The 12,521-nt window shown below is 44.0% G+C and overlaps 1 protein-coding gene across 1 annotated transcript; it reads left to right on the top strand.

The window, feature by feature from the left end:
- The first annotated feature begins 3,058 nt into the window (after positions 1 to 3,058).
- sox11a (SRY-box transcription factor 11a) lies at positions 3,059 to 6,051 on the top strand. Its single transcript, XM_076299515.1, has one exon. It carries the CDS (start codon positions 3,168 to 3,170, stop codon positions 4,242 to 4,244), a length of 1,077 nt encoding a protein of 358 aa, XP_076155630.1. The 5' UTR covers positions 3,059 to 3,167; the 3' UTR covers positions 4,245 to 6,051.
- The last annotated feature ends 6,470 nt before the right edge of the window (positions 6,052 to 12,521 follow it).

Here is a 12,521-nt window from a genome sequence, read left to right as displayed (position 1 = left end):
GACAGCTAGAGAGACCATCTACTTTACTGATCACACCATTTCACCTTGGGTGCTCAGGCTACTGCCGAATGATTCAGCTGCATTGTCATGCGAGCACTCAGTCACTCCAATAAACATGACCCTGGGAGAGAACCAAACATTCAGGAATGTCTGTCAGGTGAAAACTTAATTTGTGACTTCTGTGTGTGTGTGTCTGTGTGTATGTGTGTGTGTGTGTGTGTGTGTGTGCGTGTGTGTGTGTGTCTGTGTGTGTGTCTGTGTGTGTGTGTGTATTCACTACCACCATGGCTTTCCTTCCTTAGCCTTTGTTGGCCTATCAGATGGAATTCAGACAAGAGGCACACCTGTCTGTAGGCTATGCAGAGGAGATGAATCCCAACACTCTGAGCATCAGATAGCCCCTAGCCTGGCTGAGTATTGATCCAACGCTTCAGTGCTCCTTTGTGAATAGCAGCTGCTTGAGGGAGCCTGCAGATAAGCAAGTGGGGGGATATTTGTATGTAAAATCCTTTTCAGCATTATTATATGACAAAACTTGATTCAACACACCACACATCGTGGCTGATGAATGGGCCATTGTCTCCTTTTACAGTGTGGGGTAGAGGAAAAACAAACAAACTACAGATTCCTACACCTACATTCAAATCCCCCCCCCCCTCCAGTGCCGGCAATTGCAGTTCAGCTAGGGTACTGGGTCTGCCTCTCATATGTTTTTTTCCCTATCAGATTTCGAGGGTGCTATGAGAGCAATGGCATGCACGGCACCCATTATTAAGATATAGATGCAAATACACGTGTAATAGAAGCTTGCCTTTCTGTTGACTCATGCATTTCTTGTGGTGGTGGTGCGTGTGTGCATGCCAGCTGCAGTTGTTGATGTTGTTGTTGTGCAAGTGTGAGTGTGTGTACGTGTGTATAAATGTGTGTGTGTGTGTGTGTGGAGAAGAGAGGAGAGGAGAGGGCGTCTTGGATTCCTCAGCCACAGCGGACCCCTCCCCTCGCTGGCATGACTCATAGCTCTGCGCATTGGCTGACACTTGCACCTCATTCCCAGCCAATAATGAGCCATGCTAATGAGCAGGACAGCAGCGGCCCCTCCAAGCGTGTCCTCAAGATGCCGCTGTGATTCATGCGCTGCGTGAATCCATCATAAGACCTGATGCAACACAGGCTGGGCAGCAGGCAAGGGAGAACCGGGGGCCGTTCATTTGCGTTTGCCCATGTCCCCTTAGTGCCGGCGTAACTGAGGCTCACCATCAGGATCAGGACTGTGAATTGACCCAATGTGTGCATGTGTGGTGCTTTCTTTTCTTTGAAAGAAACGGCATGTTTCCTCAATAGTCAAGGACAAATGGAACAGCCATAATAACAACAGAGGCTCAATCTGAATTGGGTTCTCCCAGTTATTTAGTCATTGTTGAGCAAAGTCTCTTGCCTTGCCAAGAGGAACACATTTTTAAAAATTCTTAGTAAGTGAGCTACATCAAAACACATCAACAAAAGATGATTTAAAACATGCACTTCCTCACTCTGTGTGATTTGATGGAGAAAGCAAGGTGTTTTTTTTTTATTATTATTCCAGTTTAAACATAAAGTTCATGAACACAGACTTTAAGATAAACACCTTGTCTGGCATACACACACAAAAGATTCATGTTTGTGTATTTCAAAAGTAAACCCTGTGAGACCTGCAGTAATTCGATGCTAATTGTGCCAAGCCCATTTTCTCAAAGCCGTCCAGTGTAGACCCGGAGCGTTTGAACAGAACCACTGGCCAGCACAGATCCCGGCCCGCTGGTCTGGAGATGGAAAAGGCAAGGTCTTTTTCCCGTCTTGGGGCGGTAGTGACACTTCATAAGATGTGTGCCGGGGAAGGCATGGGGTGGGGGGAGGGCTTCAAAAGGGTAAGTGATTGCCCCCTAGGGGACAAAAAGGAAAAAAGGCAAAGAGAGAGAGAGAGAAACAGAGAGAGGGGGAGAGAGAGAAAACAGAGAGCCTTATCAGCCTCCAATAGTCCCACTGGCTGCTTCGCAAAGGCTTATTATGGCGCTGCAAGACTTGGGTGGGGGAGGCAGTCTCTTGACACAGCAGACGCAGCAGGGACCCCTTGTGCAGCTAATCCTAATGCTGCCGTGGGTCTGGGTGAACTCAGACATGCTCTTGCAGGAGCAGTAACGCCAGATATAAACGATTCAGCAGAAAGCCACAGAGGGTCCACTGGATATCCTGCAGCCTTGTCCCAGCAGAAACATTTGTTCTCAAGGCAAAAAGAGATATGTTTACATTGACTCGGAGAGGCGTTGATGAGTTCCACAGACATTGTTGGAAAACACATGACATACACAGTCATGTTCCCAGGGAGCTGCATGTAAACCATACCTATCTGAAATTGTATTCCTTCACTCAGTGCTGATATCAACAGGGATATGTAGCATGACAGGTAAATGGGTATAAATATTGCATTCAAAATAAATGCAAGGGTATTAAACAGACTGGCTGCTGTTCCTTGTCTTGCTTCTTCAAATTAGGTTTTGCCTCTACCACTGAGTCACTAATGTTATTTTGAGCCGCAACAGCAGTATTGCTGTGTGTGCAGCCAACACACACGCAGCAACAGTGTCCAAGCGCCACCTTCAGTATCCTATTCAGAAAAAAAAACACTATAGGCTAAATGACGTGATGCATTTCCACGCGCTTGTGAGAAGATAACATGCACTTTGAGTTTAAATATTTGCGTTTTCTGAAGGTTTTTAAACTTGGTGATACTGCCATAGTGAGATACTGCATTACGTCTTCCCAACTTTATCACCTAGTCTACACAAGGTCTGTATGTCTGATGAGCGTGTCTGGCTCAGCGTGGCTTCAGACACCCCTTGTACCACGACCCACCTACAAACCCGAGCTCCAATGAGAGCAGAGGAAGGCTTATGGGATGGTTCAGAGGCTGCTGGGCGGAGTGGAGAGGACGTGATTGGATCATTACGAATGACGTAACCGACATGAAAACGCCAAGAACTAGTTAAGAAGGCAGTTTGGAACTCTGGTAAGAGTGGAGAGCTAGAGATACGCTGTGAAAGGACGCAAAGGTGAAATACTAGTAAGAGACCCCTCGCAGTGGGCTGACAGACACTGCAGCGACTGTGGCAGTAAAGACACAAAAAGGGACCATGGTGCAACAAACGGAGAACAGCGAGGCGGAGAGTGGCATGTCCAGGGAGGCTACGGACACCGAGGAAAATGAATTCATGGCTTGCAGTCCCGTACCGATTAACCCAGACTGGTGCAAGACTGCAACTGGACACATTAAGAGACCAATGAACGCTTTCATGGTTTGGTCAAAAATTGAGCGGAGAAAGATTATGGAACAGTCACCGGACATGCATAACGCCGAGATATCCAAGAGACTGGGAAAGCGTTGGAAAATGCTGAAGGACAGTGAAAAGATCCCCTTCATCAGGGAAGCCGAAAGACTCCGGCTGAAACACATGGCTGATTATCCAGATTACAAATACAGACCTAAGAAAAAACCAAAGCTCGACAGTTCAAAAACATCAGCATCTCCGGAAAAACCTTGCAACAAAATATCCAAGACAGCCGGTAAGAAATGCTCTAAACTGAAGAGTAAAACCGGCTCCAAATCATCCCATGCCTATGGGGACGACTATGTATTTAAGAACTTAAAAGTTTCTAAGACTGTAAAGCATGAACTCACTGATGATGACGATGACGACGACTCTGAAGACGATTTTCGGGTCCGGATTAAGCAGGAGGACGAGGAGCAGATGAGGCCGTACAGTGTAGCAAAAGTTCCCGCTAGCCCAACTTTGAGTTCATCCGCCGAGTCCGAGGGGACCAGCATGTACGAAGAAGTAAGGAACGCGGCACCCAACAGAATGTTTTACAATTTCAAGAACATTACAAAGCAGAGCACAATGTACCCTGCTTCCGTTTCACCAGCATCATCTAGGTCAGTTTCCACATCTTCCAGCTCGAGCGAAGACGCGGACGACTTGCTTTTTGACTTCAGTTTAAATTTCGCCCCCTCTGCTCAGAACTCCGAGCTGGGGAATCAAAATTCAGGAAATCTCTCCCTCTCCTTGGTGGATAAAGATTTGGACTCGTTCAGTGAGGGTAGCCTGGGCTCTCACTTTGAATTTCCAGACTATTGTACGCCAGAGCTCAGCGAGATGATAGCCGGGGACTGGCTGGAAGCGAACTTTTCAGACTTGGTGTTCACATACTAAATTGAAAGATCCCATGTAATAACAGAGAGGAAGAAAAGAAATTATATGTCCTGTACAAGTTGTTTCTTACCCTGCCCTCTTCCGTGGTTTATCTAGGGGTTTGGGGAGGAGGCGAAGTGAGGTTTGATGAATTAGATGCTTATGAAGCTGGTACTGTAGCAAAAAAAGGAAAAAGTCTGCAGACGTTTTTCTGGCAGCATGACAGGGTTTTATGGATTTTTCTGTAGGTCTACAATTACTGCTCAACTAAAACGGACCACAAAGGGAAAATCTGAGAACTTCTATGCATCTTACCCTCTTAAAACTGCAGGGAGCTGAAAACGTAAGACTGTGGACTGATTCAAAACAAATCTGTGAACTGACACTGTTCAGGATGTTACTTCAAAACGGTTTTATGTCATTTCTAAATGCCGCAAAAGTTTCTTTTTTGTAACTGATTATGTTTACCTAGTGGTTTGAAAACAAGCAGCCTAAACCTCTCCAGAGTGCAGGTGTTGGAGGAAACATTTTGATACATAACAGACCTCATCTTTTTAAATGAAAAGCAAACTATTTTCAGGCATATTTTTGTACAGTTGAAAGGGAATGTTCTTACTGTGCGTTCAGTGAGTTTCAGGCACTTCTTCCCTTTATCATTTGTTTTAGCATGCAAGGGAGTCCTGGTTTCAAGGATTAAGTTAAATTAAAACTTGCATTAAAATGCCTTGTGATTTTAAGCTAGGTTTTGTACAGTTGTAGATCAGATTTGTTGAGTATTTGTAGAAGATATGGCATTGGGTGGGAAGGCATACCTCAGTGCTGGTACTAGTTTCAAGATTGTATATGTACTGTAATATAGTAAAGTTAGGACTTTATGTATATCATACTCGTGATATGTGGATGGGTCCCAAATCGCAGGTGTGAAACTGGATTTTTTTTTTATTTTCCTTTTGGTTATTTTTTTATGGCACATACTGTTCCCCCCCTCATTTTTGTGCAATATATTTACTCTTAAAATGCAGACCATCTACATTTTTTGTAGCAGATGATGGATCAACAGACTCGTGCACTATCAACATCATTAACTGTCATGATGCTGAAGTCTGTCTTGGCAAAATAAATAAATCAGCTGGAACTGATAGAAAACTGAAAAAATATGGCCGTCTGGTGTGATGCATTACTGAGGAGAATAACCCAGTTACTATCTCAATCTGACCCCCAAGGCTGGACATTGGATACTTTCAAACTAAAGAGAGAAATTGACCCCAAATAAAGTGCCAAAATAGGCAAGTATTAAATGTGGGTGGTCCTGCAGATTATTTTCAAGCAAAAAAGTACATTCCACACTCTTGTTTCATAAAATGGAACGTTTTATTTTGAACTTAAGACTGCCTTCTTTTCTAAAAAAAAAAAACAAACAAACCATAAACCTGTATTTTGTTTCTTGCACTTAAACAGATTTTGTTTATTTTTATGTGGGTCTTACATATGAAGTCTGTTTTGAATACATAGTTTGGAATATGACTTACAACTATATGCCAGTGAAAGGTTTCAAAGACATGGCAGTAGTTACCTCACATTCCAAGTGTGAATCTTTGACTCATCTTTTAATAAACAAATACATACCACCATCCACTGTTCTTTCAATTTCTGAATGAAAGTTAACATGATGGCCAGTCTAAGTTTAAAAATCAGTGCTTGTATGGATAGCTATATTCACATTGGGCACACATGTCTTATGTTGGATTTAAGTGGAATTTGTTTTATCTCAACTGATTTCTCAATGATTTCAATTGTAATATATTAGAACAGTGCATGCAGGGCCAATAAACAATTTTTAAGCAACAAGACAGTCATGACCCTCCATAAGATTGTTACTTTGCACTAAACGTGAGTTGTGTAATGTATTTCTGTTTTGAAAGACAGGGCATGAATTTGTTTACCATGTTTATGTTCACAGCAGTGCTTCACTGCAGTTGGTGTTGCGTTTCGCCTGAGCTTCCCTGCCAGGGTGCCGTTGCTTTAAGAGATCAAATTTTGCGCCCCTTGCAAAGCCTGAAATCTGATTGGTGGGTTTCTATGGCCAGTTTGAATAGGGAGTGAGCTCACAGCGTGGGCTCTCTAATGCTGCTGGAGCTTGGCGTTTGTGTTTCCAATCTGCCTCAATCAGCCTCACAGTGGTGAACTGGTTTTTATGGCTTTAATAGGCGGGTTTGAGGCAGGGATATATTAAGTTGATGGTATCTAAAGGTGATTTTGATGTCAGTTTTGCACCAAAGGGATGTTTAACTGGGTGTTTATTTTGCTCTTACAGAACAAAAAACAAAAACAAATGGAGAATTCATGTATAATCTGACCTCCTTGAGCATTTAACCAAACTACTCTCTTTTGCATCTGAAGAATAATTTAGTCAGGCTGATATACTGTATGGTTGGTTTCTGTGTTTTGTGTACATTATGTGCACAAGCAGGGCATTATCATCTCAAATACTGTGCTGATGACAACTAAATGAACCCATCAGGCTTAAAACCATAACATTAATTAAAATGCCAAGACCAAAATAAGAATGACTTATGACATAAGAATGAAAAGATAAGCCTATGACTTGTCTATTTATTTGCAAAACAGCTACTGCACTCTCCTAGCACTACACTTCTACTATACACATGTGCATGTACTTATTTCTATCTGATCATATGAAAATCATTAATCCACTGCACAATATTTTTGTACGACAAATCATGCTTCAGATCAATTGATTTATTACCTAAGGCTAGCTTTATGGATATCAGCTTTGCATTAATGCACTAGTTTAGGTTTAATAAGGCCTGTTTGCAGTTTTGTTATAAAACATTCATCTGGCTATTACTTTAGGTGACCCACTGGTCAAAGGTACTAATGGAATCTGGTTGAGTCCCAGTTGAATCTGTACATTGATTTTGTGCTTCTCTGAAATATTTGCAGTGGCCTAATGCCACTGGAACACAGTCAAATGAAATTAGTGACCCATTGAAATTTCCCCTCTATTTCCTCTTTGAATAAAATGGAAATGCAGACAGCACAGCACTGGAGGCTCAGAACGAGATACCATCAACAAAATCCAGCAGGGGGAAACAGTGGTGACAAAAGAAAGTAATTTCCAGTCCCTCGAGCACTTAAATCATTCATATCGCCGCCTCATGTCACAGCCAAATGCCATAGGTGACACCTTCTTTCAAAGGTGCATGCGAAAAGAACCCATGGCTGTGGACAATTTCCAGATTCTCAGCTTAGTTAAACTGGACATCAGATAGGTGCCATGGCAATCTACATCCTCACCCTTGGAGAGAAAAAAAACATGGCAGGGCCGCAATTATATTTGTCTCTGCATGTGGACCCAGACGGCGGGGTTATATTTGTATATTTCTGCGACGCAGGCCTGCTCAGTGTGCCACAGTCGCAGTCTGGAGTGGCACAGTCCATTAGATCAGAGTTTGACAACACCCCACTGGGCCACGCGGGCACGTCTCATTCTTCGTGGAGCTGACTAACGCTGCTGGGGGAATAACAATGCATCCTTCCCCAGGCCTCAAAGCTAAACAGGTCCTTTCTTTCACAAAAAGCGGAGTGAGTGTGGGGGGAGTGTGTTGAAGCAGTGACATGCAGATTGCTTATCTGCTGTTTCTTTAAGCAGTTTGTCCCCACAGTCTCTTACCCACAGCTTCCTGCTCCACTGGTGGATTGCGAAATACGTTAGCTATCGCATGTTCAGAGGAGCCTCTGTCACAGGCTCTGCTGAGGAATCAGCTTCTCAGTCACGCAAGGTCATAGGATGTGGTTTTTGGCAGGGGGGGATGGAAGTGCCATGATTAATTTTCATTCAAATCTCATATAGCTCATTTTTACTTAAGAGCAGCCAAGAGGCCTATGAGTGGCCCATAGTAGCCCTAATGTCCTGTTGAACTGAGACGAGCATACTCACACTGCAGGGCATTTGAGGGAGAGGGGAAGGCATTTATAAATGTGTTTGCCAGACTAGCGGACGGATAAATATAAGGACTGGAGTCTCCACAGAGACACGAATGTTTAGGACTGACTCAGATAAGAAATATGGAATCAGCTGCCACTCTCTGATGCGTAAGCAGGATTAGCAAATAGGCTTATGTAGAAAATCAACACAAAGAAATCATCCCACTACACTGTGACCCAATTGTACTCCAAAATGTAAATGAATCTCTCTCTCTCTTTCTCTCTCCCTCTCTCACTCTATCTTTCTCTATCCCTCTCCCTCTCACACCGACTATGTTTGAGTATGTATATATAATGTGTCTCAATATATGTGTCTCAATAGTTGTACAGCAAATTTGTTAGTAAAATTCTGCTCATAACTAGACTGTGTCTTTGTTGTGCCCTGAGGCAATTCTTGCTGTTGATGGGTATCCATTTGTTGCCCTTTCGACGAGGTGCAGAGAGTGCACCAGCCCCATCTGCTCCAGTGATATTTACTGTCCCCACACATTTGTGTGTGTGTGTGTGTGTGTGTGTGTGTGTGTGTGTGTGTGTGTGTGTGTGTGTGTGTGTGTGTGTGTGTGTGTGTGTGTGTGTGTGTGTGTGTGTGTGCGCGTGCGTGCGTGTGTGCGTGTGTGCGTGTGTGTGCGTGTGTGTGTCTGTCTTTTGGAGGGGTAAAGGCCAAATTCCCCTATGGTGTTTCAGCATCTCCCCAGTCTCCACACACATGGAAATTCACTCAATATAAACATGGGTTAAGCTGGATGTAAGGTGACAGGTCTGGAAATGAAGCATCCCAGTGTCCTAGGTCTCTCTCTTCCAGTGTGATGGGATCCACTTAGAACTTTGTCAGTAGAGCTTCACCGTTCTGCTGCCAAGCTGTGGTATCCCATACAGATCCACTACAATTCAACAGGACTGTTAATAATCCAAATCAACCGATTGCTGGGGAAATTATCTAATGATTTAAACAGAACGGTAAAGTAGTCGGAATTTAATATTAGACCTAATGTTGTTGTAAGATTCTGTTAGTAGACCTTGTTGGCAACAGCGCTGTCTCTGTGAAATATTTCACCATTGTGATGCTGGGCTCTAAACATCTCAGGCCCAGAGGACAAGAGAGCTTCAAGGATTACTACTTAAGACCTCGGGGATCTGCCCATGGCTTTTTTGTATGTGTGTCTATCCCACAGAGTACAGCAAGGACATTCAAAAAAGCAGATGAGTCACCAAAAGCGCCAGCAGGAGCTGCAATCATCTGTATAAACTTCAGATTAAGATGTGTCAAGTGGTCAAACTAATCTGTTTAACTGTGGACATCTTGCTGTTTCTCATTAAATGTGGCCCCCAAGCCTTTTGAGTCTCTTCTCACACATTATCCTGATTTTAGACACATCATCACTGTCTGGCACAACATGCACCATAACATACAGTGTATGTAAAGCTGCGATGAGACTCTAAGGCTATAATCCGGTCCAGAATTACGAATTTCGTTTGCTGAAGCTGTTGGGTTTTAAAGTATATGCTCAGTCCATCAGCGGCTTCAAAGCTACAAATAAACATATAAAATCCACCTATAATCTACCTTCCTTGATCAAATAGAGAGCAATATTGGCATTTAGGCCCCCTCAGCATTCCTCAGTTTGTTTTTTATCCACCAGTAAAAGTGTGTTTGGCCAGCTGCCCAGATGCATGGATTTGGGCATTTTCTCATTTTCTATTTTTTTTCCTGTCTCTTCTCCCTCGAAGCCTGAACCAAGCCCTCGTAGCTCAATATGGTGAAAGATGACACCTCGCAAGTCCTCACTCAAAAATGAAATCCGTTTGCCATGGGAGATTGGTAAGGCTGCCCCATACCAAAAAAAATCACGTCCATTCAGCAGAAATGCAGGCTAACTGCTTCTTTTGCTAGGGGAATAAATGAGTGCAAATGCTCCCCATTCATGCCAACCAAATCCCCCCTCCCTCTTCTCTGATAACAGCACAAAACACCCCCCCTCCCTCAAAAAAAAAACTGTCAGCCTCCTTTAGACCTCCACTCAGGCCTTACTGGGGAAGTTAAGAACAATGGCTTAAGGGCATGCAATTTTGGCCAGCTCAACAACAGCCCCTTCGGCCTTTCATATGCATCTGTAATCTAATACTGAGCTGTGCCTCGGCCCCCCGGCCCTCCCACTCCCGGTCACTACTATAGGACCCCCCTCTCCACACTCCCTCTCCCACTGCACAGTCACCATAGTAATCCTCTTTACTATGGAGTGTGTGTGTGTGTGTGTGTGTGTGTGTGTGTGTGTGTGTGTGTGTGTGTGTGTGTTGTGTGTGTGTGTTGTAGGTGTGTGTGTTGTGTCTGTGTGTGTGTGTGTGTGTGTGTGTGTGCGCCCCCTCTTTGCCTCCTTTTCTACCTTGGTTCAGATGTTACCCAGGTTACCCTATTAGGGCCACCCCACACGGCTCGCAGCAGCACGGGGTCCCATTCGAAAGGAACTCTGCTGCTTCAGTAAATAATTAGCGCGCGGTGTCCTCCAGGGGTGCTTTGCAGGAGCCCTGGGTTACTACAAGGGGCCGATTTTAATGAATGCAATGCTACAAGGTTTTTTAATGGACTGCAATCCCCACTCCGACCATTTTTCCTGTCCCTAACTAGTATCCCTGGCCAGTGTCCCCTTCCTGATTAAATATTGCATTTGCCTGTGTGTCCTCAAAAAACATTGCTTTCATCGCTATGGTCTCAGTTTAAAAATAATTCCCTTTCTAAAAAAGCTTTTTAAGACTTTTACAAGAAGTATTTAATAGCATTGCAAAAAAAACACCTTAAGAAGGTAAAAATAAATGTTTACAAGAAAAGATAAAGCATGGACTATCTTGTTTGAGGCCAGGTCAAATGCAAGTGTAGATTGGGTCATATGGGATTTATTTACCTATGAGTCTAACATAGCCCAATGTTTTATTTTAATCAAGGATGTGCTCCTGCATTATGCTTGAAATTCATTTGTGTTTACAAAGGCTATATAGCCTAAAGCTCCCTTAACGGCAAGCTTGTCAAAGAAACAGACAATAATTCAAGGATGTGGCCAGGGAAACATGCACACTGGCAATTTTCCAATTGCTGTGCATTTCTTAAAACACACTTTTGATTACTTACGGGAGAAAAGACACACATCACTGGACAACATAGACACAGTAATGATCTTCAGCTTGCATCTTGGGATGACGGGGGTAGACAGATAGTGCCAAATAGTCCATTTACTACTTGTCCCGACGTCACACCAGTGTACATGCTGTGAGGAGATGTTCTTCTCGAGGACATCGTAGTCCCAGGGCCTCTCCGCACCAAATTCACCTTGCCTCGGAAAATACTTCAAGACACCCAAGCATGGCCTTTTTTTGAAGAATATTTTAAGGTATTGTTATTTTCAATAATTTACAACCAGACATGAACTATTCATGCACAATATGGTAGAACCATATCTATTATGGATAGATGTAATACTCATTAAAAATATACTGCGCTCTCAGCTACACCTTCAAGATCTCTCTTTAAAACAAACAAGCAAATTTGTTGGGATCTCCGGGAGTTCAGAGCGCAGTCGGGAACTCCCATCTCCGCCGAGCAGGACTCGCGCAATGATTTTATTGGCTCCCCAGAGCACCCTGCCTGCCGCCTCTGCCGCTGCCTCTGCCGCTGCCTCCACTGTTGCCGCACAAGCCTCTCACAGACAGGACCAAAATAACACGTCGTCTGGCCACAGTGACAGCAGACAGGTCTCCGTCGAGGGAGAGGCGACGCAGACAGGAACATGGCGAAGCAGCGGCCCGCCCTTCCTGCTAGACTCCTGTTTTTATGGGTGGGACAGTAAAGGGGTGGGTGATCCTGGGTGACTCGTAAGGCACAGTTCATGTACCATTGCCCTAGGAATGCCCCCCCCCCCCCCCACACACACACACACACACCACACATCTCCCCACCCCAACCACCCTTTGGAGAGCAGTAGCATCTGTATATCCCTAAGCCCATTTTATACCCTATATAGTGTTTCCAATAGCCTCACACAAATCGAACTGGGTGTGTGATTGAGCCGTAAAATAAGGTTAGGGGCGCTTACGGGTAAAGACTAAGTTATAGAGGCTCTGTATTGATGCTGAAGATGTCTACGGGTGGTGCTACTGTTCTATTGAAATAATGGCTCAATAAATAAGCATGCATAAATAAGCAGAGATGGCCAGTGGTCATCACTGAGTATCCGCCCCTTCAGATACATCGTTCAGACTGATTAAAGTCATTCTACCTTTCAGTGCTCCACTGATAGGCCT

The sequence above is a fragment of the Alosa pseudoharengus genome, unplaced genomic scaffold (assembly GCF_046254945.1).
Source record: "Alosa pseudoharengus isolate Yale_2024_CS ecotype anadromous, Long Island Sound unplaced genomic scaffold, YU_APseudo_1.1 YU_APseudo_1.1_scf_22, whole genome shotgun sequence".
Classification (NCBI taxonomy): Eukaryota; Metazoa; Chordata; class Actinopteri; order Clupeiformes; family Clupeidae; genus Alosa; species Alosa pseudoharengus.
The sequence above is the reverse complement of the archived record's forward strand: the minus strand, read 5'-3'. Positions and strand labels throughout refer to the sequence as shown.